The sequence below is a fragment of the Oncorhynchus masou genome, chromosome 11, assembly GCF_036934945.1.
Source record: "Oncorhynchus masou masou isolate Uvic2021 chromosome 11, UVic_Omas_1.1, whole genome shotgun sequence".
Classification (NCBI taxonomy): Eukaryota; Metazoa; Chordata; class Actinopteri; order Salmoniformes; family Salmonidae; genus Oncorhynchus; species Oncorhynchus masou.
In genome coordinates, this window is record NC_088222.1 from 16,240,052 (window position 1) to 16,266,143 (window position 26,092).

The 26,092-nt window shown below is 43.3% G+C and overlaps 3 protein-coding genes across 3 annotated transcripts; 2 read left to right on the top strand and 1 right to left on the bottom strand.

Moving 5' to 3' along the window:
* The first annotated feature begins 1,330 nt into the window (after positions 1 to 1,330).
* On the top strand, positions 1,331 to 5,977 carry LOC135548188 (zinc finger and SCAN domain-containing protein 2-like). The gene is made up of 2 exons (XM_064977531.1): positions 1,331 to 1,587; positions 3,768 to 5,977. The coding sequence occupies exons 1-2, from the start codon at positions 1,413 to 1,415 to the stop codon at positions 4,709 to 4,711; spliced, it is 1,119 nt and encodes a 372-aa protein (XP_064833603.1). The 5' UTR covers positions 1,331 to 1,412; the 3' UTR covers positions 4,712 to 5,977.
* A 3,891-nt stretch (positions 5,978 to 9,868) lies between these two features.
* On the bottom strand, positions 9,869 to 11,074 carry LOC135548190 (uncharacterized; the record flags this gene model as incomplete). The annotated part of the gene is made up of 2 exons (XM_064977533.1): positions 9,869 to 10,793; positions 10,961 to 11,074. Coding segments are annotated over 2 exons (909 nt in total), but the record flags the coding sequence as incomplete, so codon positions are not given.
* An 8,032-nt stretch (positions 11,075 to 19,106) lies between these two features.
* LOC135548189 (zinc finger and SCAN domain-containing protein 2-like) lies at positions 19,107 to 25,558 on the top strand. The gene is made up of 2 exons (XM_064977532.1): positions 19,107 to 19,362; positions 24,034 to 25,558. The coding sequence occupies exons 1-2, from the start codon at positions 19,188 to 19,190 to the stop codon at positions 24,966 to 24,968; spliced, it is 1,110 nt and encodes a 369-aa protein (XP_064833604.1). The 5' UTR covers positions 19,107 to 19,187; the 3' UTR covers positions 24,969 to 25,558.
* The last annotated feature ends 534 nt before the right edge of the window (positions 25,559 to 26,092 follow it).

Consider the following 26,092-nt stretch of genomic DNA (forward strand, 5'->3'; position numbering starts at 1 on the left):
TAGTACCCGCAAAACACGAGTCTCAACGTCAACAGTGAAGAGGCGACTCTGGGATGCTAGCCTTCTAGGCAGAGTTCCTCTGTCCAGTGTCTGTGTTCTTTTGCCCATCTATATCTTTTTTTTATTGACCAGTTGGAGATATGGCTTTTTCTTTGCAACTCTGCCTAGATGGCCAGCATCCCGGAGTCGCCTCTTCACTGTTGCGGTTGAGACTGGTGTTTTGCGGGTACTAATTAATGAAGCTGCCAGTTGAGGACTTGTGAGGCATCTGTTTCTCAAACTAGACACTAATGTACATCTTCAGTTTCTTGGCAATTTCTTGCATGGAATAGCCTTAATTTCTCAGAACAACAATAGACTGACGAGTTTCAGAAAAAAAGGTTTCTGGCCATTTTGAGCCTGTAATCGACCCCACAATTGTTGATGCTCCAGATATTCAACTAGTCTGAAGGAGGCAAGTTGTATTGCTTCTTTAGTCAGAACAACAGTTTACAGCTGTGCTAACATAATTGCAAAAGGATTTTCTAATGATCAATTAGCATTTTAAAATGATCAACTTGGATTTGCTAACACAATGTGCCATTGGAACACAGGAGTGATGGTTGCTGGTAATTGGCCTCTGTACGCCTATGTAGATAAATCGTTCGTTTCCAGCTACAATAGTCATTTATAACATTAACAATGTCTACACTGTATTTGTGATCAATTTGATGTTATTGTAATGGACAAAAAATGTGCTTTTCTTTCAAAAACAAGAACATTTCTATGTGACCCCAAACTTTCGAACGGTAGTGTTTTTAAAATATTCTTTTCCAAATTGCATCTCTACACTTTAAAAAAAAATATATTGTTTGTTTGTAGAATGAGCAGCGATTGCACCATATACATCCTCGGAGTGTGAACTCTGTGGATTTGGAAACTACAGGTGCTCCTGAGTAGAATGGAGCCTAATTTCACCGGGACACAATTTACATAAAATTATATATGGTGCAATAGGTATTTATTGTTATTCAGCTGATAGGTCACTCTTTTTAAGGGCTGCAAATTGAGCAGATTCTGCTAAATGACTAAAATGTAACTCTCCTCTGGCTGTAAACTCTGGATTTGGATACTAGAAGTGCTCCTGAGTAGAATGCACCCTTTGTTGACCATTTAAGCCTTGAAATAATAATACATCGCATAAAAATACTTGTAATTATTATTGATATGATAACTAGTGTAAAATATGTAATTGTGCATATTTTCTATCTTCGCCCTAATTATTCGTTTACAAAGCATACAGGTCGGAACTCATATTCTGAAAGATTGTTTTTAAACTCGTGACCCGGAAGTACTTAGTTATTCTTGCCTTCACAGTGGTCTAGTTATCTACGTGTATTTTAGGAATATCTTTTGCCCCATATAATAGTCCAATGATGACTAAATTACAATATCTGAATGTGTATCTAACTGAGCGTTTGATGCAAGCTGCGGAGGAGATACTTGGAGTGGTCGGAGACACGATCTCCGAGTACCAGGAAGAAATAGCTCGGACGAAGAGAGAGAACCAATACCTGAAACGCCACTTGATCACACCGGTCCTACGTGGTATGTAGACTACTGCACTTCCCATTTACACGAATTATATAGATAGCTAGAAACGTGTTTTTATTGTATTTTACTCAGTAGGGCAGAGAGAGACCGTGAAACCCTAACCAAATGTAGCAGCCTGAGCGGAGTCCCCAAATTCGAATTTTCCGGAGAAATCGGAAGTTAGGTTGAAAATACTGTATCATTGACAACCGGAAACATCAGCTGCTCTTCAACCCGGTGGAGAGCGTTGACTTCCACACCACCCCTCGCTCCTACCAACTCGTTCGGAGGACTCTCCGTTGTCACGTTTTGCTGACACAGTTTAGAGGTTGACTTCCAGAAAGTGGCTCTGGGATCAATAAACCCGTTAACTTCGGGACACTTCGTGACTTGAATGATGCAATTCATGTAACACTTTTAAATAATAAAAGAACATGAAATTCAAATGAACGAGATTATACTTTATTTATTTTAAAAGGGAGGCCCATTGAGACCAAGGACTCCCTTGTAGGGGTGCCTGGCATCTTACAATTACAAAACAAAATCACACAGGAAATATACCAGAAAATGTAAATACAAAGAGAATACCCAAAATATATAAACCTCAGTAACAGTTCAACATTACATTTGGGAGGTATTTCATAATTTACATGTGTCAAATGTACGTCACATAATTGGGCACACCTCTCCATTATTTTTTGTGTAATTGCAATTAGATCTATCTGTGGACTACAGTAACTACACACCGTGCCCACTGCCATTGAGGGTACTTGTGACAGTACAACGTTCATTAGCATTACTTCACTACATACCACGCCCTCAACCATTACTCTAGCTACGCTATATATGCAAAAGAATGTGGACACATTCAAATGAGTGGATTCTGCTATTTCAGCCACACCCGTTGCTGACAGATGTATATAATCGAGCACACAGCCATACAATCTCCGTAGACAGACATTGGCAGTAAAATGGACTTACTGAAGAGATCAGTGTGGAAGAACCTGACTGGCCTGCACAAAACCCTGACCTCAACCCCATTGAACACCTTTGGGATGAATTGGAACACCAAATACGAGCCAGGCCTAATAGCCAAACATCAGTGCCCGAAACTAACTAATGCTCTTGTGGCTGAATGGAAGCAAGTCCACGCAGCAATGTTCCAACATCTAGTGGAGGGCCTTCCCAGAAGAGTGGAGGCTGTTATAGCAGCAAAGGTGGGACCAAGTCCATATTAATGCCCATGATTTTGGAATGAGATGATCGACGAGCAGGTTCCACATACTTTTGGTCAAATAGAGTAGCTGGTACACACTAGCTAGCTAGTTGGTAGACACTCTCTAGTAGGCATAGGTGCCGTGTCCATTAGGCTAAAGTAGCCCCAATTTGAATTACATTTTTAAAATTATATAGCCTAATTAGCCGAAAATCATTCAAAATAGGCTACTCCACCAGGAAGCATGTTTTTGTCCGCAGACGTTAATTAGCTTCTGTAAAAAAAAGAACCTGTCGATTGTTTTAAATCACATTGCCTACGTTTGGAAGGGCCCCCAAATCAGGCATCGTGGGCGGCAAATACCAAATGGATGATTGTTGAGTTGCAACTGTCAGTAAAAAGTAGAAAAGTCCAGCTAGGCATATCACACAATATTTCAAAATACAATTGCCGGAAAACAGTTTGGAAAGCAAATGGCTATTGATGTAAAGAGAAGACAATGAAAAGACTCTAATCTGTCTTTTAGTTATCAAAATTCAACTTAATTGAGCGAACAGTATAGCCTATCTTATTGGCACCAACGGAGAGCATCGGCAACATCCCCGGTGAGTTTGTATATTCACTCTTTATCATTGTTGCTTTAGTGCCACTTCATATTGTATTTTCTGACAATAATATCCTCCTCCAGGTTAGATGGGTGTCATATTGTATTTGGGTCTCTCTATTATTCATCTGTTTGTATCCAGTCATATTAAGTGTAGAAGAATTTCATGAAATGAAAAGGCAACATTTTTCCTGTGCAAAGAAATAAGAAACATATCTGATATAGCCTGGGGGAAGGCGTGATATGGGATTCAGCCAGAGACATAGATATTCCATTCCCAGAACAAGCTAGCTAACTCTATGGTGGTCTTGTCAATCAAGCGTCAACAGCTGTCATTACTTTCATTGACGTCAAGTATTGTCTTCCTTCCCCCAGCTCCTCAGCCCATTGTCTCTTGGGTCTCGGAGCAGCAAACTCCCCCTGAGCAACAGCGCTGTGAGCAGGAGTGGAGCTCCAGTCTGGGGCAGGAGGACACAGAGCCCACACAGATTAAAGAGGAACAGGGTGAACTCAGGACCCGTCAGGAGGTAGAGCAGATTCAAGGGCCGGAGGCTGATACCAAAGAAGACTCCATAACCATTCCTCTCTGTGTGAAAGGTGACTGTGATCAGGAGCCACCTCAGTCCACACATCTTCTCCAAACTGTGGAGAACAGAGAGAAGTACTCTCTACTGACCAACACAACTGGACAGATCAAAACAGAACCTGATGGAGAGGGCTATGGAGTATCACTATCAGAACCAACCAGTGACTCCCCTCAGTCTCAGCCCCTCTCTGCAGTAAATCCAGACTGTTCTAGAACACAGAGTGAGAACACTGAAAGTGTACCTGATGTTCAGAGAGATCCAGAAAGGAGACCAGAGGACGACACACAGACACACTCATGTACTCAGTGTGGAGCCGTGTTCTGTGAGCTTTCCCAACTGAAGGCACACATGCTATCCCACACAGAACCACACAGTGGTGACACTAGTCACAGGCAAATCCTTTGCACAGTCTGTTGGAAGTCATTCACCTCTACCAGTTACCTCAAGGTCCACCTGTGTTCTCACAATAAGGAGAAGCCCTTCCACTGTGGTGTGTGTGGCAAGAGTTTCAGCTACTCGGGCAGGTTCAGGGAGCATCAACGCATCCACACGGGAGAGAGACCATACCGCTGCCACGTGTGTGGTAAACGCTTCAACCGGTCTACCCATCTGAAGACCCACCTGAGGGTCCACACGGGGGAGAAACCCTACTCCTGTCCTGTCTGTGGAAAAGGGTTCAGTCAGTCCAGCCAGATCAAAGGACACCTCAGAACTCACACCCGAGGAAGGTAGGAGAACGATGCCTTGGAGTGGAAAGACCCCATGAGGGGATAGACGGATTTCTGTTCTCACAGTGCCCAGCTTTTAGGAAGAGAAATGGAAAGACATTACTTCTCTTCAATGCTACTAATTCTACATACACTACATGGCAAAATATGTGGACACCCATTCAAATTAGTGGATTTGGCTATTTCAGCCAATCCTGTTGCTGACAGGTGTATAAAGTGTACTTTTAGTTGACTTTCAAAGTGACACCATCATAAGATGCCACCTTTCCAACAAGTCCGTTTGTCAAATTTTTAGAGCTGCCCCAGTCAACTGTAAGTGCTGTTATTGTGAAATGGAAAAGTATAGGAGCAACAATGGCTCAGCCGCAACGCGGTAGGCCATACAAACTCACAGAACGGGACCGTTGAGTGCTGAAGCGCGTAGTGCGTAAAAACGCTTGTCCTTGGTTGCAACACTCACTACCAAGTTCCAAACTCTGGATGCAACGTCAGCACAAGAACTGTTCGTCGAGAGCTTCTTCATGAAATGGGTTTCCATGGCCGAGCAGCCGCACACAAGCCCAAGATCACCATGCACAAAGCCAAGAGTGGGCTGGACTGGTGTGAAGCTCGCCGCCATTGGACTCTGGAGCAGTGGGATCGTGTTCTCTAGCATAATGAATCATGCTTCACCATCTGGCAGTCCAACAGACAAATCTGAGTTTGGCAGATGCCAGGAGAACGCTACCTGCCCGACTGCATAGTGCCCACTGGAAAGTTTGGTGGATGATTCATAATGGTTTGGGGCTGTGGAAAGCCTCCCCAGCAGATTGGAGTCTGTTATAGCAGCAAAGGAGGACCAACTCCATCTTAATGCCCAAGATTTTCGAATTAGATGTTCGACTAGCAGGTGTCCCCATACTTTTGACAATGTAGTGTATTATTGCAACACTAGAGGACTATAGAATGTATGATGTTTTGCAGACTAACTGAGGCACCTCATGTCTGCATTGAGTTAAGAGAGCTGCTCTAACACAATGCTATGAAAAGACTTGAATGCATCTCCTCATGTATCACGAGGTTACACTAACTATGTTTCAATTGGAGCTGGTTTGCCTCCTTGCAAACAAACTTTCTCTGTCAAATTGATTAAGCATTTGTGGGAACATTTACTTCTGAATGTCTGAGAAAAACCCACATCAGGTCAATGTTAGCTGGAGTGACGAGTGGGACGATTGTTACAGACAGCCCATCCTCACCAATGTTGTTATAAAACCATGTTTGAACACTAGATGGCATATACTTTAATTATTTCTCCTTCACAAAAGTGTTACAGTTTTCAATGCCCTCACAGGTTGCCAAGCAACAGCCTGAAACCCAGAAACAGAGCTATTGGTAAGTTTATGCATACATTCAGAATCTATGATGACTCTATAGCAACAACAAAAAACTTCCCCAATGGGTCTCCTTTTCTGTGTGAATTTGGTGTGGTTACTAGGGTACCATGCAATAATAGAGCACACCCCAATACTGTTCATTCTGGATCGATATACCCCCAAATGTATACATGCATGACCTTTGACCCCCCCCCCCCCCAAGGTGGGCTCATAAAGATGTCATTACCATTCAAATTGCTTCATACCTCAATATGTGATGTATTCTAAAGTTAAACACATCAAATGGCCTTAGTTTGAGAAGATTATTACTTGATAATTCAAAATGACATCTCATACCCTCAGTCCTGTTGGCCCAACGAACCGCATAACGTTCATAACATTTAGTTGTGTTACAGCCTAACTTCGAAATGGATTAAATCATGTTTTTTCTTACACATCTACACACAATACCCCATAATGACAATTGAAAACATGTTTTTAGACATTTTTGAAAATGTTTTGAAAATGAAATACAGATCAAATTTACATAAGTATTCACACCCCTGAGTCAATACTTTGCAGAAGCACCTTTTGGCAGCGATTACAGCTGTGAGTCTCTAAGAGCTTTCCACACCTGGATTGTGCAACAATTGGTTGTTGATCATTGTTAGACAACCATTTTCATTTCTTGCCATATATTTTCAAGTAGATGTAGCCTTTTCCTGCATTCAGTGACCAAAAGAACCCCCTTTGGCCTCATGGCTACAATCTTATTAATATTTTGCGTAATTGAATAATTAATAAAGATTTTATTTTTATTTTACAACAAAAATCCTGTGTTTCTATGTCAAACAGTTTTGTTATTTCAGTCTTCTGTGATGTCTATAAAGTGTAATATTGGGACACAAACTCAAAATGTAATGCATCTCAATTCTATATCTGACTTGGTACAGGTGTCTTCATTTTTTAAAGCACATAACCATGTGTAGTGAGGTGTATATTTGTTTCAGACTACCAATAACCACTCTGTGACCCTGATTTAGCCCACTGCAGTGAAACGTCAGTGTAGATTTGGCCTTGTGATTTAGGTTATTGTCTCCCAGTGTCTGGTGGAAAGCAGACTGAACCAGGTTTTCCTCTAGGATTTTGCCTGTGCATAGCTCCATTCCATCTATTTTTTTATCCTGAAAAACTCCCCAGTCCTTAACAATTAAAAGCATACCCTTAACATGATCCAGCCACCAGTATGCTAGAAGATATGGAGAGTGGTATTGGATTTGCCAACATATTACTGATTACAACACTTTGTATTCAGGACAAAAAGTGAATTGCTTTGACACATTTTATTTTGCAGTATTACTTTAGTGCCTTGTTGCAAACAGGATGCATGTTTTGGAATAATTTTTATCCTGTACAGACTTTCTTGCTTTCACTCTGTCAATTAGATTAGTATTGTGGGGGTAACTACAATGTTGTTGATCCATCCTCAGTTCTCATATCACAGCCATTAAACTCTGTAACTGTTTTAAAGTCACCATTGGCCTCATGGTGAAATCCCTGAGCAGTTTTCTTCCTCTCCATCAACTGAGCTAGGAAGGACGCCTGCATCTGGGTGGGTGTTTAATATATATATATATTTTACCCAAGCTGACTTGCCTAGTTAAATAAAGAACAAATTCTTATTTTCAATGACGGCCTCGGAACAATGGGTTAACTGCTTGTTCGGGGGCAGAACGACAGATATTTACCTTGTCAGCTCTGGGATTCAATCTTGCAACCTTCCGGTTACTAGTCCAACGCTCTAACCACTAGTAGTGTATTGATACACCACCCAAAGTGTAATTAATAACTTCAGCATGCTCAAAGGGATATTACATGTCTCCTCTTTTTTTACCCATCTAACAGGTGCCCTTCTTTAAAAGGCTTTGGAAAGCCTCCCTGGTCTTTGTGGTTGAATCTGTGTTTGAAATTCACTGCTTGACTGAGGGACCTTACAATTATCTGTATGTGTGTGGTACAGAGAGGAGGTAGTCATTCAAAAGTCATGTTAAACACTATTATTGCAAACTGAGTGAGTCCATGCAACTTATGTGACTTGTTAAGCACATTTTCACTCATTAACTTATTTTAGCTGGTCATAACAAAGGGGTTGAATACTTGACTCAAAACATTTCAGCTTTTCATTTGTAATTATATATTGTTTAAATGTTCAAAAACATAATTCCACTTTCACATTTTGGGATATTGTGTGTTGGCCAGTGACCAAAAATATAAATGTAATCCATTTTAAATTCAGGCTGTAACACAACAAAATGTGGAAAATTTCAAGGGATGTTATTACTTTCTGAAGACATTGTATTTAATTGCCTGCACATTGTGTTGCAGTAAAGGGGGGCCCATTCCACTCAGGAGGACTTTTACTTTCAAAATCAACAGAGTTTTCAACCCAAGAAGCACCACTGCTCATTCTGTGGACCTTAAAGAGTGACCTATCAGAGTTAGAAAGCTGGCTGTCAAACATTTTACAATATACGTTTACTTTTGTTCATCTATCTGTATATTTCAAGACAGGGAAGAGGGAGGTGCGGTGACACTATTTTTTTCAGCACTTATAATGAAGACGCTATTACTTCAATATTGGAAGTCAAATGATACACCCATGTTAAGAGAATGGAAGAATCAAATGCTTTATTATTTAAAAATTGGAGAAAAAAATCTGTCTACAAGACAAACAACACAATTTGAAGTCATATGGGGAAGAGTCTTACAAGCATTAGAAACAGTTGGGTGTGGATAAGGTGGGAACATGTGGGTCCGAGTCTTACAAGCATTAGAAACAGCGTTGGGTGTGGATACGGTGGGAACATGTGGGTCCGAGCAAGTGGGATGTCATTTGTTTGTGGAAATGTATTTATATAAATGTTAAGTTGTCTATGTACTGTTAATTGATAATTTATTGTTAAAACGAGAGGCTGCCTGGATCTTTAACTTAAAGACCCTTGCTCCTTTCGGTCTCAACGTAGACTTTGATCTGAAAGCCATTATTGTGACTTTGCCATTGTAATTGTTTGTAAGCTTTTGTAGTCAAATGAATTTATGATCATATGCTATACATTTGTTGTTTGTATGCTGTTCTTTGTATTCCATTTTAATATTTGTTAATTAACCAATGATATTAGGCCACTCTTGGCCATGATTACAGACACCTGTGTCTTTTGACACGACATAAACGAGTCATCCCGCAGTGTTTGTGATTATATCCTGATGAAGATAACTTGGTAATTCAATTTTTGCATCTGAGCTCCGAGAGATGAGCAGCTCTCTTTAATTTTCAAGTTTTCTCCGCTAGCCAGCACCTCGCCTAAATAGGTGTGCGTTTCTTTTTCTTCTAAATATTTGTATGAACATAAGATTCAACAACAGACAAACTGAACAAGTTCCACAGACTTGTGACGAACAGAAATTGAATATCTGAGAGTCAAAATCTAAAGTAACAGCCAGTATCTGGTGTGGCTACCAGCTGCATTAAGTACTGCAGTGCATCGCCTCCTCATGGACTGCACCAGATTTGCCAGTTATTGCTGTGAGATGTTACCCCATTCTTCCACCATGGCACCTGCAAGTTCCCGGACATTTCTGAGGGGAATGGCCTAGCCCTCACCCTCTGATCCAACAGGTCCCAGACGTGCTCAATGGGATTGAGGGTCATGTCAGGATGAGCCTGAAGGAAGGTTACCACATGATGGAGGAGGATGTCTTCCCTGTAACGCACAGCGTTGAGATTACATTTACATTACATTTAAGTCATTTAGCAGACGCTCTTATCCAGAGCGACTTACAAATTGGTGAATTCACCTTCTGACATCCAGTGGAACAGCCACTTTACAATAGTGCATCTAAATCATTTAAGGGGGGGGTGAGAAGGATTACTTTATCCTATCCTAGGTATTCCTTGAAGAGGTGGGGTTTCAGGTGTCTCCGGAAGGTGGTGATTGACTCCGCTGTCCTGGCGTCGTGAGGGAGTTTGTTCCACCATTGGGGGGCCAGAGCAGCGAACAGTTTTGACTGGGCTGAGCGGGAACTGTACTTCCTCAGTGGTAGGGAGGCGAGCAGGCCAGAGGTGGATGAACGCAGTGCCCTTGTTTGGGTGTAGGGCCTGATCAGAGCCTGGAGGTACTGCGGTGCCGTTCCCCTCACAGCTCCGTAGGCAAGCACCATGGTCTTGTAGCGGATGCGAGCTTCAACTGGAAGCCAGTGGAGAGAGCGGAGGAGCGGGGTGACGTGAGAGAACTTGGGAAGGTTGAACACCAGACGGGCTGCGGCGTTCTGGATGAGTTGTAGGGGTTTAATGGCACAGGCAGGGAGCCCAGCCAACAGCGAGTTGCAGTAATCCAGACGGGAGATGACAAGTGCCTGGATTAGGACCTGCGCCGCTTCCTGTGTGAGGCAGGGTCGTACTCTGCGGATGTTGTAGAGCATGAACCTACAGGAACGGGCCACCGCCTTGATGTTAGTTGAGAACGACAGGGTGTTGTCCAGGATCACGCCAAGGTTCTTAGCGCTCTGGGAGGAGGACACAATGGAGTTGTCAACCGTGATGGCGAGATCATGGAACGGGCAGTCCTTCCCCGGGAGGAAGAGCAGCTCCGTCTTGCCGAGGTTCAGCTTGAGGTGGTGATCCGTCATCCACACTGATATGTCTGCCAGACATGCAGAGATGCGATTCGCCACCTGGTCATCAGAAGGGGGAAAGGAGAAGATTAATTGTGTGTCGTCTGCATAGCAATGATAGGAGAGACCATGTGAGGTTATGACCGAGCCAAGTGACTTGGTGTATAGCGAGAATAGGAGAGGGCCTAGAACAGAGCCCTGGGGGACACCAGTGGTGAGAGCGCCACCTGGTAGGAGCGACCGGTCAGGTAGGACGCAATCCAAGCGTGGGCCACGCCGGAGATGCCCAACTCGGAGAGGGTGGAGAGGAGGATCTGATGGTTCACATTATCGAAGGCAGCCGATAGGTCTAGAAGGATGAGAGCAGAGGAGAGAGAGTTAGCTTTAGCAGTGCGGAGCGCCTCCGTGATACAGAGAAGAGCAGTCTCAGTTGAATACTAGTCTTGAAACCTGACTGATTTGGATGAAGAAGGTCATTCTGAGAGAGATAGCGGGAGAGCTGGCCAAGGACGGCACGTTCAAGAGTTTTGGAGAGAAAAGAAAGAAGGGATACTGGTCTGTAGTTGTTGACATCGGAGGGATCGAGTGTAGGTTTTTTCAGAAGGGGTGCAACTCTCGCTCTCTTGAAGACGGAAGGGACGTAGCCAGCGGTCAGGGATGAGTTGATGAGCGAGGTGAGGTAAGGGAGAAGGTCTCCGGAAATGCTCTGGAGAAGAGAGGAGGGGATAGGGTCAAGCGGGCAGGTTGTTGGGCGGCCGGCCGTCACAAGAAGCGAGATTTCATCTGGAGAGAGAGGGGAGAAAGAGGTCAGAGCACAGGGTAGGGCAGTGTGAGCAGAACCAGCGGTGTCGTTTGACTTAGCAAACGAGGATCGGATGTCGTCGACCTTCTTTTCAAAATGGTTGACGAAGTCATCTGCAGAGAGGGAGGGGGAGGAGGATTCAGGAGGGAGGAGGTGGCAAAGAGCTTCCTAGGGTTAGAGGCAGATGCTTGAAATTTAGAGTGGTAGAAAGTGGCTTTAGCAGCAGAGACAGAGGAGGAAAATGTAGAGAGGAGGGAGTGAAAGGATGCCAGGTCCGCAGGGAGGCGAGTTTTCCTCCATTTCCGCTCGGCTGCCCGGAGCACTGTTCTGTGAGCTCGCAATGAGTCGTCGAGCCACGGAGCGGGAGGGGAGGACCGAGCCGGCCTGGAGGATAGGGGACATAGAGAGTCAAAGGATGCAGAAAGGGAAGAGAGGAGGGTTGAGGAGGCAGAATCAGGAGATAGGTTGGAGAAGGTATGAGCAGAGGGAAGAGATGATAGGATGGAAGAGGAAAGAGTAAATGTAAATGAGAGAGTAGCGGGGGAGAGAGAGCGAAGGTTGGGACAGCGCGATACCATCCGAGTAGGGGCAGTGTGGGAAGTGTTGGATGAGAGCGAGAGGGAAAAGGATACAAGGTAGTGGTCGGAGACTTGGAGGGGAGTTGCAATGAGGTTAGTGGAAGAACAGCATCTAGTAAAGATGAGGTCGAGCGTATTGCCTGCCTTGTGAGTAGGGGGAAGGTGAGAGGGTGAGGTCAAAAGAGGAGAGGAGTGGAAAGAAGGAGGCAGAGAGGAATGAGTCAAAGGTAGACGTGGGGAGGTTAAAGTCGCCCAGGACTGTGAGAGGTGAGCCGTCCTCAGGAAAGGAGCTTATCAAGGCATCAAGCTCATTGATGAACTCTCCGAGGGAACCTGGAGGGCGATAAATGATAAGGATATTAAGCTTGAAAGGGCTGGTAACTGTGACAGCATGGAATTCAAAGGAGGCGATAGACAGATGGGTAAGGGGAGAAAGAGAGAATGACCACTTGGGAGAGATGAGGATCCCGGTGCCACCACCCCGCTGACCAGAAGCTCTCGGGGTGTGCGAGAACACGTGGGGGCGGAAGAGAGAGCAGTAGGAGTAGCAGTGTTATCTGTGGTGATCCATGTTTCCGTCAGTGCCAAGAAGTCGAGGGACTGGAGGGAGGCATAGGCTGAGATGAACTCTGCCTTGTTGGCCGCAGATCGGCAGTTCCAGAGGCTACCGGAGACTTGGAACTCCACGTGGGTCGTGCGCGCAGGGACCACCAGATTAGGGTGGCCGCGGCCACGCGGTGTGGAGCGTTTGTATGGTCTGTGCAGAGAGGAGAGAACAGGGATAGATAGACACATAGTTGACAGGCTACAGAAGAGGCTACGCTAATGCAAAGGAGATTGGAATGACAAGTGGACTACACGTCTCGAATGTTCAGAAAGTTAAGCTTACGTAGCAAGAATCTTATTGACTAAAATGATTGAAATGATACAGTACTGCTGGAGTAGGCTAGCTGGCAGTGGCTGCGTTGTTGACTTTGTAGGCTAGCAGGCAGTGGCTGCGTTGTTGACACTACACTAATCAAGTCGTTCCGTCGAGTGTAATAGTTTCTACAGTGCTGCTTTTCGGGGGCTAGCCGGCTAGCTAGCAGTGTTGATTACGTTACGTTACGTTAAAAGAACGACAATAGCTGGCTAGAAAATCGCTCTAGACTACACAATTGTCTTAGATACAAAGACGGCTATGTAGCTAGCTAGCTACGATCAAACAAATCAAACCGTTGTACTGTAATGAAGTGAAATGAAAATGTGATACTACCTGTGGAGCGAAGCAATGACAACAAGCTCAGTCCGATGATGCTGTGACACACCTCCCCAGACCATGACGGGCTCTACACCTCCAAATCGATCCCACTCCAGAGTACAAACCTCGGTGTAACGCTCATTCCTTCAACGATAAACGTGAATCCGACCATCACCCCAGGTGAGACAAAACTGTGACTCGTCAGTGAAAGCCCTTTTTGCCAGTCCTGTCTGGTCCAGTGATGGTGAGTTTGTGCCTATAGGCGACGTCGGTGATGTCTGGTGAGGGCCTGCCTACAAGCCCTCAATCCAGCCTCTCTCAGCCTATTGAGCACAGTCTGAGCACTGATGGAGGGATTGTGTGTTCCTGGTGTAACTCGGGCAGTACCGATCCTGTGTTGCTGTTGTTACACATGGTCTGCCACTGCGAGGATGATCAGCTGTCTGTCCTGTCTCCCTGTAGCGTTGTCTTAGGCATCTCACAGTACGGACATTGCAATTTATTGCCCTGGCCACATCTGCAGTCCTCATGCCTCCTTGCAGCAGGCCCAAGGCACGCTCATGCAGATGAGCAAGTACCCTAGGCAGAGTCAGGGTCAGTAGAAAGGCCTCTTTAGTGTCCTAAGTTTTCATAACTGTGACCTTAATTGCCTACCATCTGTAAGCTGTTAGTGTCTTAACAGCTTAACAAAGCTGTTCCACAGGTTCATGTTCATGAATTGTTTATGGTTCATTGAACATGGTGTTTAACGGTGTTTAAACCCTTTACAATGAAGATCTGTGAAGTTAATTCGTAAAAATCCAAGTATCTTTGAAAGGGTCCTGAAAAAGGGACGTTTCTTTTTTTGCTGAGTTTATATATACACTACCATTCAAAAGTTTGCGGTCACTTAGAAATATCCTTGTTTTTTAAACAAAAGCCTTTTTTTTGTCCATTTTAAAATAACAAAATTGATCAGAAATACAGTGTAGACATTGCAGCTATAATAGTCATTTACAACATTAACAAACGGCTGATTTTTGAAATGGAATATAGGCGTACAGAGGCCCATTATCAGCAACCATCACCCCTATGTTCCAATGGCACGTTGTGTTAGCTAATCCAAGTTTATCATTTTAAAGGGATAATTGATCATTAGAAAAACCTTTTGCAATTATGTTAGCACAGCTGAAAACTGTTGTGCTTATTAAAGAAGCAATAAAACTGGCCTTCAGACTAGTTGAGTATCTGGAACATCAGCATTTGTGGGTTTTAATTACAGGCTCAAAATGGCCAGAAACAAAGGACTTTCTTCTGAAACACGTCCGTCTATTTTTGATCTGAGAAATGAAGGCTATTCCATGCGAGAAATTGCCAAGAAACTGAAGATCTCGCACAACGCTGTGTACTACTCCCTTCACAGAACAGCGCAAACTGGCTCTAACCAGAGTAGAAAGAGTAGGAGGAGGCCCCGGTGTACACCTGAGCAAGAGGACAAGTACATTAGTGTCTAGTTTGAGAAACAGACACCTCACAAGTCCTCAACTGGCAGCTTTATTAAATAGTTCATTAAATGGCCTTCTAGCCAGAGTTACAAAGAAAAAGCCACATCTCAGACTGGCCAATAAAAAGAAAAGATTAAGATGGGCAAAAACACAGACACTGGGCAGAGGAAGATTGGAAAAAGGTGTTATGGACAGAATAATCTAAGTTTGAGGTGTTCGGATCACAAAGAACATTCATGAGATGCAGAAAAAATGAAAATATGCTGGAGGAGTGCTTGACGCCATCTGTCAAGCATGGTGGAGGCGATGTGATTGTCTGGTACTGGTAGAGTGGGAGATTTGTACAGGCTAAAAGGGATCTTGAAGGAACGCTATCACTCCATTTTGCAACGGCATGCCATACCTTATGGACGGCGCTTAATTGCAGCCAATTTCCTCCTACAACAGGACAATGACCCAAAGCACAGCACCAAACTATGCAAGAGCTATTTAGGGAAGAAGCAGTCAGCTGGTATTCTGTCTAGAGGCCAGCACAGTCACCGGATCTCAACCCTATTGAGCTGTTGTGGGAGCAGTTTGACTGTATGGCACGTAAGAAGTGCCCATCAAGCCAATCCAACTTGTGGGAGGTGCTTCAGGAAGCATGGGGTGAAATCTCTTCAGATTACCTCAACAACTAGAATGTGAAAGGTCTGCAAAGCAGTTATTGCTGCAAATGGATGATTATTTGACAAAACCCAAGTTTGAAGGAAATAATTACTATTTCAATTAAAAATTATTATCTATAACCTTGTCAATGTCTTGACTATATTTCCTATTCATTTTGCAACTCATTTCATGGAAAACGAGGACATTTCTAAGTGACCCCCAAACTTTTGAATGGTAGTGTATATACAGTACCAGTCAAAAGTTTGGACACCTACTCATTCCAGGGTTTTTCATTTTTTACTATTTTATACATTGTAGATCAATGGTGACTGTATCAAAAATATTAAATTACACATGGAGTCATGTAGTAACAGAAAAAGTGTAAAACAATTCAAAATATATTTTATATTTGAGATTCTTCAAAGTATCCACCCTTTGCTTGATGACAGCTTTGCACACTCTTGGCATTCTCTCAACCAGCTTCATGGGGTTGTCATGGTAGTCGTGCCTTGTTAATTTGTGGAATGTATTTTTATCTTAATGCGTTTGAGCAAATCAGTTGTGTTGTGACAAGGTCGGGTGGTATACAGAAGATAGCCCTATTTGGTACAAGACCAAGTCAATATTACGACAAGAACAGCTCAAATTTGCAAAAAGAATGACAGTCCATCATTACTTTAAGACATGAAGGTCAATCAATCTGGAAAATTTCAAGAACTTTGAAAGTTTCTTCAAGTGCAATCGCAAAAAACGTCAAGCTCTATGATGAAACTGGCACTTATGAGGACCACTGCAGGAAAGGAAGACCCAGAGTTACCTCTGCTGCAGAGGATAAGTTGATTAGAGTTACCAGCCTCAGAAATTGCAATCCAAATAAATGCTTCACAGAGTTCAAGTAACAGACATCTACAACATCAACTGTTCAGAGGAGACTGCGTGAATCAGGCCTTCGTGGTTGAATTGCTGCAAAGAAAACACTGATAAAGGACACCAATAAGAAGAGAATTGCTTTGGCCAAGAAACACGTGCAATGGACATTAGACCGGTGGAAATCTGTCCTTTGGTCTGATGAGTCCAAATTTGTGATTTTTGGTTCCAACTGCCGTGTCTTTGTGAGACGTAGGGTAGGTGAACAAACGGATTATCTCCACGTGTGGTTCCCACCATGAAGCATGGAGGAGGATGTGTGGGGGTGCTTTGCTGGTGACACTACAGTATCTGTGTATCTATATTTATTTAGAATTCAAGGCACACTTAACCAGCGTGGCTACCACAGCATTCTGCAGCGATACGCCATCCCATCTGGTTTGCGCTTAGTGGGACAATCATTTGTTTTTCAACAGGACAATAACCCAACACACCTCCAGGCTGTGTACGGGCTATTTAACCAAGAAGAAGAGTTATGGAGTGCTGCATCAGATGACCTGGCCTCCACAATCACCGACCTCAACACAATTGAGATAGTTTGGGATGAGTTGGACCGCAGAGTGAAGGAAAAGCAGCCAACAAGTGCTAAGCATATATGGGAACTCCTTCAAGACTGTTGGAAAAGCATTCCAGGTGAAACTGGTTGAGAGAATGCCAAGAGTGTGCAAAGCTGTCATCAAGGCAAAGAGTGGCTAGTACTGCATGTAAAAAAGTGGCCTGACAGTTTAAAACCTCTTCAGGATCAGACCCTATTTTTCAATTTCTGCCTAAAATGACATACCCAAGTCTAACTGCCTGTAGCACAGGACCTGAAGCAAGCATATGCATATTCTTGATACTATTTGAAAGGAAACACTTTGAAGTTTGTGGAAATGTGAAATTAATGTTGGAGAATATAACACATTAGATCTGATACAAGATAATACCCCAAATAATACATGTGTTTTCATAGGTTAGTTTCACCCCTATCATCACATTTATTCATGTGGTGAAGGTAGGCAACATTACCTCCTCAACACCCACAAGGGTGCCCCCTCAGTCCCATCTTGTATTCTCTGTATACCCACAACTGCGTGGCCTCACAACAGTTCCAACTCCATCATCAAGTTTGCGGACAATACGACAGTAGTAGGCCTGATTATCAACAACGACGAGACGGCCTACATGGAGGCGGTAGGCATTCTGACGGCGTGGTGCCAGGTTAACAACCTTTCCCTCAATGTCAGCAAAACAAAGGAGCTGATTGTGGACTGCAGGAGGAACCAGGCTGGATATGCCCCCATCCTCATAAACGGGTCTGTTGTGGAGACGTCAATAACTTCAAGTTCCTAGGCTTACACATCTCAGAGAAGCTGTAATGGTCAAGGCATGACAGTGACTCTTCAACCTCAGAATGCTGAAGAAAATCTTCCTTTCCCAGAGGGCCCTCAGTGTTCTACAGGAGCACCATCGAGAGCATACTGTTGGGCTGCATTACAGCCTGGTACAGAAACTCCACCGTCACTGACCGCAAGGTTCTTCACAGGATGATATGTGCAGTCGAACGCACCATTGGCTGCACACTGCCTGCCCTGCAGGACGCCTACAACACCAGGTGTCGTAGGAAGGCCAAAAATATCATCAAGGACCCCAGCTCTCCGAGCCATGCCCTGTTCTACTCACTCAGATGCGGGAAGTACAGGAGCATCATGGAAAAACTGGAAGACTGGCCAATAGTTTTTACCCCCAGGCCATCAGGCTGCTGAATAGCCACCACTAGTCAGCTACCTGCTCCCTCCTTCCCCTGCTCCTCCCCATATGGACATTTTCCCCCCACCCCAATGACATTCATCACTGTTGCAGTTGTTAATACGTATATTATTATTTATATTTGTGTCTGTTTTATTTCCCTTGGTCCCCAAACCCCCTCAATGGTAATTTACTCTGACTGCTGCTCCCCTATAGTCATTCCCTCCCACCCCTCAACAGTCTTTACACTGCCTCCACCCCAATGGACATGTATTCATCACTGATACAGTTGATATTGTGTATATAGTGCTATTTATATTTACATGTATGTTTTTGTATTACCATAATCATTATTTTATTTCACTTAGTCCTGCATGTTGGAGCTGGGAGCCTAAGATTTTCACTGTTCCCTGCAATCACACCTTCACCCCTGTACATTTGACTTACAGTGCCTTCAGAAAGTATTCACCTTCCTTTACTTTTCCCACATTTTGTTGTGTTACAGCCCGAAATTAAAATTGATAAATGTACAAAAATGTTCAGAATTTTCACAAATTAATTAAAAATGAAAAGCTGAAATTCCTAGAGTCAATAAGTGTTCAACCCCTTTGTTATGGCCTAAATAAGTTCAGGTGTAAACATGTGCTTAACAAGTCACATGGACTCACTCTGTGTGCAATAGTGTTTAACATGATTTTGTAATGACTACCTCCCTCAGTCGAGAAATTAATTTCAAACACAGATTCAACCACAAAGACTAGGTTTTCCAATACACCTATTGGTAAAAATAAATAAATCACATATCGCACATAAATACTTTTAATTATTCTTTGTGACAACTAGTATAACATATGTATAATTGTACACATTTTCCATCATATTCGCCTTTATTATTCATTGAAAAAAGCACACAGGACGAAACACATTTTCTGAAAGATTTTTTTATTATTATCCGTGACCCGGAAGTAGTTGGTTATTCTTGACTTCTTCACAGCGATCAAGCTATCTACGTGTATTTCGGGAATATTTCTTGCCCCCTATCGTCCAATGATGACTAAATTACAATATCTGAATGTGTATCTAACTGAGCGTTTGATGCAAGCTGCCGAAGAGATACTTGGAGTGGTCGGAGACACGATCTCCGAGTACCAGGAAGAAATAACCCGGACAAAGAGAGAAAACCAATACCTGAAACGACACTTGATCACACCGGTCTTCCCTGGTATGTAGCTAGTTAAACTACTTTACTTATCATTTACACTAATTATCTAGATAGCTAGAAACGTGTTTAAATTGTATTCTACAGTATTTGAAGGATGAAACCCTAACCTAATGTAGCAGGAGTAAAAAGACGCCCGAGTGGAGTCCCCATACCTGTTTTTCAGTCAGGGTTGCCAGGTTATACTCTGAAAAAAGGTTATACCTTGCTCAAAAGTCCCGAAAACTACCCCCCAAAATGTTCTCAGAGAGTTGTCACATTTATCCAATATACCCATTTTCCATAACGTTATCGAGCGAATTAAGAAGAATATAGTCATTTTTAACGAAGTAGGCTAAGAAGCAAACTAGGTTTTCCATTAAAATAGTTCTTGCAAGTTTAATAATATGTCACAAGAGACAATCTAAATCGCCCTTATTAAACTCTCCAAATAATTTTCCATCAATGGATGTCGATTAAGCAATGTCCGTGGTATATGGCCAATTAACCATACCGGCTAAGGGCTGTTCTTAGGACATAGCCCTTAGCCGTGGTATATTGTCCATATACCACAAGGAACAGCCCTAAGCCGTGGTTTATTGCCCATATACCACAAGGAACAGCCCTAAGCCGTGGTTTATTGCCCATATACCACAAGGAACAGCCCTAAGCCGTGGTTTATTGTCCATATACCACAAGGAACAGCCCTTAGCTGTGGTATATTGTCCATATACCACAAAGAACAGCCCTAAGCCGTGGTTTATTGTCCATATACCACAAGGAACAGCCCTTAGCTGTGGTATATTGTCCATATACCACAAGGAACAGCCCTAAGCCGTGGTTTATTGGCCATATACCACAACCCCCTGAGGTTTTTGCTATTATAAATTGGTTACCAACCATAATTAGAATATACCATGACTTTCAACCAATCAGCATTCAGTGCTCAAACTACCCAGTTTGTAAATTCAATTTTTTACCCCTTTTTCCTCCCCAATTTCCTGGTATCCAATTGGTAGTTACCATCTTGTCTCATTGCTGCAACTCCTGTACGGACTCGGGAGAGGCGAAGGTCGAGAGGCGAAGGTCGAGAGCCGTGCATCCCACGAAACCCAACCAAGCCGCACTGCTTCTTGACACATTTCCCGCTTAACCCGGAAGCCAGCCGCACCAACACAATGACATCCCTGCCGGCCAAATCCTCCCCTCACCCGGACGACGCTTGGCCAATTGTGCGCCACTCGAAGGGTCTACCGGTCACAGCCGGCTGCGACAGAGCCTGGACTCGAACCCAGAATATCTAGATCACTGCGCCACTCGGGAGGCCCAAATAAATCTTGTTTGCAAATGTGCACAACTAGATTCACCACTCAAACTCTCCTGTTGAATGTAAGTTGGAGAGAGGATCTCAATCTCTGGGCAAGAAACACTTGGACGAATTTCAAAAAATGAATGTTAGGTTATTTTCTGGCAATTGTGATGTTATTATGTGCCAGATGTTTAGACTACAAACCATTATAAATGGCCTATTTGCGAGATTGATTTGTTATTACAATAGGCATAGGCTACTGACTAAAATATGAGTTTATAATTGCAATTCAACTGCCATGGTTTGCTGAGCTAGATACAGGTAGTGTATAGTGCCTGATAGGCTAACATCTAATTTCAGGGAAAAGTCCACAATGAAACTGACATTTAATGTGGAGAATGATACATTTGAGATAGAGCTCAGACCATGATTACAATTGACAACTTCCAAGTTAATTAACTAAACATGGAGATTAATAATTGCATAATAGCACAAGGCTACAACAAACTGAGTTATAGGCTATTTATTAAATCTGTTTGCAAGCTCCAGGAAGGCTACACAAGTTGCAAGAATTGATTTGCAATGACTCCAGTGATATCTTCATTTCAATATATTTATTGTATCAAATGGTAAGCACAGCCTGCAATGGAATATAAATTAATAGTCTACATGATGGCCAACAGATGCAAATGTAGCCTATCATTCTCCACATTTCATGTAATTTTGATTGTGGACTCGTTCCAATAACACAAGCACGATAGGGGGGACCCATTTCAAATTTCTACTCGTGCAGCCATCCAGACCCTAAAACTGAGCCCGAGTAAAAACCCTTCACTTGATACGGTTATCCATAAGAAAAGTCACCATTAGAATATGAATTTATCTAAAGAGCTCTAGTGCGCCTAAATAATTTTCCAATGCTTTGTCGCCGTTATGTCAGTTATAGCATGTTAATGTTTTATAGAAAATGGGTATCTTCATAATTACCAATCTAAATAGCCTACTTACAACTGGTAAAAAGTTTTCACAATGTGCACGCGTGTTGCACTGTCTCCATGACTCTGCTGCCTCTGCTGCAGCACTCTCTCAACCAACACACACACATCCAGCCCTCTCCATCATTCACTCAGTCACTCACTCAGTAACAGCCTGTTCACTGCCTGATAGTCAGCAGCATCAGGTCACAATGAAATATATACAGTGCCTTCGGAAAGTGTTCAGACCCCTTGACTGTTTCAACATTCTATGTTACAGCCTTATTCTAAAATTGATTCAATAAAAACAAATCCTCAGCAATCTACACACAATACTCCATAATGACAAAGCGAAAACAGGTTTTTAGATATTTTTGCTAATTTAGAAAACATAAAAAACACCTTATTTACATAAGTATTCAGACCCTTTGCTATGAGACTCGAAATTGAGCTCAGGTGTGTCCTGTTTCCATTGATCGTCCTTGATGTTTCTATAACTTGGAGTCCACCTGTGATAGATTCAATTGATTGGACGTGATTTGGAAAGGCACACACCTGTCTATATAAGGTCCCACAGTTGACAGTGCATGTCAGAGCAAAAACCAAGCCATGATGTCGAAGGAATTGTCCGTAGAGCTCTGAGACAGGATTGTGTCGAGGCACAGATCTGGGGAAGGGTACCAAAAAAATGTCTGCAGCATTGACGGTCTCCAAGAACACAGTGGCCTCCATCATTCTTAAATGGAAGAGATTTGGAACCACCATGACTTTACTTGAGCTGGCCGACCAGACATACTGAGCAATCGAGGGAGAAGGGCCTTGGTCAGGGAGGTGAACAAGAACCCGATGGTCACTCTGACAGATCTATCGCGTTCCTATGTGGAGATGGTTGTCCTTCTGGAAGGTTCTCCCATCTCTGCAGCACTCCACCAATGAGGCCTTTATGGTAGTGACCAGACGGAAGCCACTCCTCTGTAAAAGGACACCAAGATGGAACTCTTTGGCCTGAAATGCCAAGTGTCACATCTGGAGGAAACCTGGCACAATCCCTACGGTGAAGCATGGTGGTGGCAGCATCATGCTGTGGTGATGTTTTTCAGCTGCAGGGACTGGGAGACTAGTCAGGATCAAGGCAAAGATGAATGGAGCAAAGTACAGGGAGATCCTTGATGAAAACCTGCTCCAGAGTACTCAGGACCTCAGACTGGGGTGAAGGTTCACCTTCCAACAGGACAACAACCCTATTCACACAGCCAATATAATGCAGGAGTGACTTCAGGACAAGTCTCTGAATGTGCATGAGTAGCCCCGCCAGAGCCCGGACTTTAACTTTTTTTATTTTATTTTATTTGACCTTTATTTTACTAGGCAAGTCAGTTAAGAACAAATTCTTATTTTCAATGACGGCCTAGGAACAGTGGGTTAACTGCCTGTTCAGGGGCAGAACGACAGATTTTGTACCTTGTCAGCTCGGGGATTTGAACTTGCAACGTTTCAGTTACTAGTCCAATGCTCTAACCTTGAGAGACCTGAAAATAGCTGTGCAGTGACACTCCCCATCCAATCTGACAGAGCTTGAGAGGATCTGCAGAGAAGCTCCCGAGTGGCGCAGCGGTCTAAGGCACTGCATCTCTGCTAGAGGCGCCACTACAGACACTGGTTAAATACTGAAGACTCGAGGTTGTAATCTTTGTAAATGGTGCTTCAACAAAGTACTGAGTAAAGGGTCTGAATACTTATGTAAGTGTGATATTCCAGTTTTTTTTATTTGTAATACCTTTTCAAAAATGTGTTAACCTGTTTTTGTTTTGTCATTATTGGGTATTGTGTATAGATTGATGGGGGAAAATCTATTTAATCCATTTTCGAATAAGGTTGTAACGTAACAAGATTTTGAAAAAGTAATGGGGTCTGAATACTTTCCAGATGCACCGTATAGTGTATTAGCCTACATTATGACTATCCAATTTACTCAGCCTACTATTGCTAATGTGATATCTTACATAAGTTTACAAATGTGATAATGCTTTTTGATGGTGAAAATATGCTTCCCCAAACGTACCCAAGCTATTTACTAGTACACACTAAAAAGTAATGCATTGCCTTATGGGATTCCACTTCGATCTGAAGCAGCAGCGTTGCTGGTTCGATCGAATTGGTTATCGGAGTGTCTAATTAGCCCCTACACCCTCCATAATTTTCACACCCTCAACTTTGGAACACTTCTGCATATGGCAGTGGAATGCGTAGATGTGCAAATGGATGGGCGAGGGGAAGGGTGATATGGGATTCAGCCAGAGAAATAGCTAGCTTGTTCTGGGAATGACATAGCTAACTCAATGGTGGTCTTGTCAATCAAGCGCCAACGGCTGTCATTACTTTCATTGATGTCATTTGTCTTCTTTCCACCAGCTCCTCAGCCCATTCTCTCTTGGGTCTTGGAGCAGCAAACTCCCCCTGAGCAACAGTACTGTGAGCAGGAGTGGAGCCCCAGTCTGGGGCAGAGGGACCCTGAGCCCACACAGATTAAAGAGGAACAGGGTGAACTCAGGACCCGTCAGGAGGTAGAGCAGATTCAAGGGCCGGAGGCTGATACCAAAGAAGACTCCATAACCATTCCTCTCTGTGTGAAAGGTGACTGTGATCAGGAGCCACCTCAGTCCACACATCTTCCCCAAACTGTGGAGAACAGAGAGAAGTACTCTCTACTGACCAACACAACTGGACAGATCAAAACAGAACCTGATGGAGAGGGCTATGGAGTATCACTATCAGAACCAGCCAGTGACTCCCCTCAGTCTCAGCCCCTCTCTGCAGTAAATCCAGACTGTTCTAGAACACAGAGTGAGAACACTGAAAGTGTTCCGAGAGATCCAGAAAGGAGACCAGAGGACGACACACAGACACACTCATGTACTCAGTGTGGAGCCGTGTTCTGTGAGCTTTCCCAACTGAAGGCACACATGCTATCCCACACAGTACCACACAGTGGTGACACTAGTCACAGGCAAATCCTCTGCACAGTCTGTTGGAAGTCATTCACCTCTACCAGTTACCTCAAGGTCCACCTGCGTTCTCACACTAATGAGAAGCCCTTCCACTGTGGTGTGTGTGGCAAGAGTTTCAGCTACTCAGGGAGGTTCAGGGAGCACCAACGCATCCACACAGGAGAGAGACCGTACCGCTGCCACGTGTGTGGTAAACGCTTCAACCGGTCTGCCCATCTGAAGACCCACCTGAGGGTCCACACAGGGGAGAAACCCTACTCATGTCCTGTCTGTGGGAAAGGATTCAGTCAGTCCAGCCAGATCAAGGGACACCTCAGAACTCACACCCGAGGAAGGTAGAAGATTCCTTAGAGTGAGGGGATAGACAGAGCCTTCTGTTCTCAAAGTGCCTCCCTTCTCTTCACTTCTACATATAATTGTAACACTAGAGGACTATAGAATGTGTAATGTTTTGCAGACTGAGGCACCTCATGTCTGCATTGATTTGAGAGAGTTGCTTAATAACATGCTATGAAAAGACTTGACCCTTATGTATCACTAGGTTACACTAACTATTTTAGAGAGAAATATAAATGTTCATTTTGGTTAGATATAAAAAAATATCTTGATTTTCAATAGGAGAGGGTTGGTCTCCTTGCAAATAAACTGTCATATTGATTAAGAATGTTTGGGGACATTTATTTCTGAATGTCTGTTTCTGAAGAAAAGAAACTTGCATCAGCTCAACGTTAGCTGGAGTGACTGTTGCTACAGACAACCTATTCTCACCAATGTTGTTGTACAACCAAGTTTGAACACGAGATGGTATTCTTGAATTATATATCCTCTACAAAAGTGTTACAATGTTCAATATTATTGCACTCACAGATCTTGCCAAGCAACACAGCCTAAAATCCAGAAACCAATATATTGGTGAAAAAGTTTATACATTCTAAATCTATGATGACTCTATATAGCTAAAAAAACTTCCCCAATAGGTCTCCTTTTACTGTGTGTGAATTTGGTGTGGTTACTAGGGGACCATGCGATAATAGAGCACACCCCAATACGGTTCATTCTGGCTCGATATACCCCCAAATGTATACATGTATGACATTTGACCCCCCCAAGGACGGCCCATAAAGATTTCATTACCATTCAAATTGGTTTTTACCTTAATGTGTTGTATTATGAAGTTTATAACACATACAATGGCCTTAGTTTGAGAAGACTGTCCTCTGATTATACATTTGTAAATTTCATACCCTCAATGGATTTTAAAGAACTGATTCTAGCACTTAAAGATTCCAAAAAAGGTCTGGTACCGTGGTTGGGCTGCGGGTGTGAAAGATTCAGCTACTGGCATTACACACCTGGCTAAAAGATTACTGTAGCTCTTTTCAAAACACTTTTATAGACAACTTTGACACCTGGAAACAGAAACAACTCTACAGGAATGACTGAGTCCATCCAAATCATCTTGG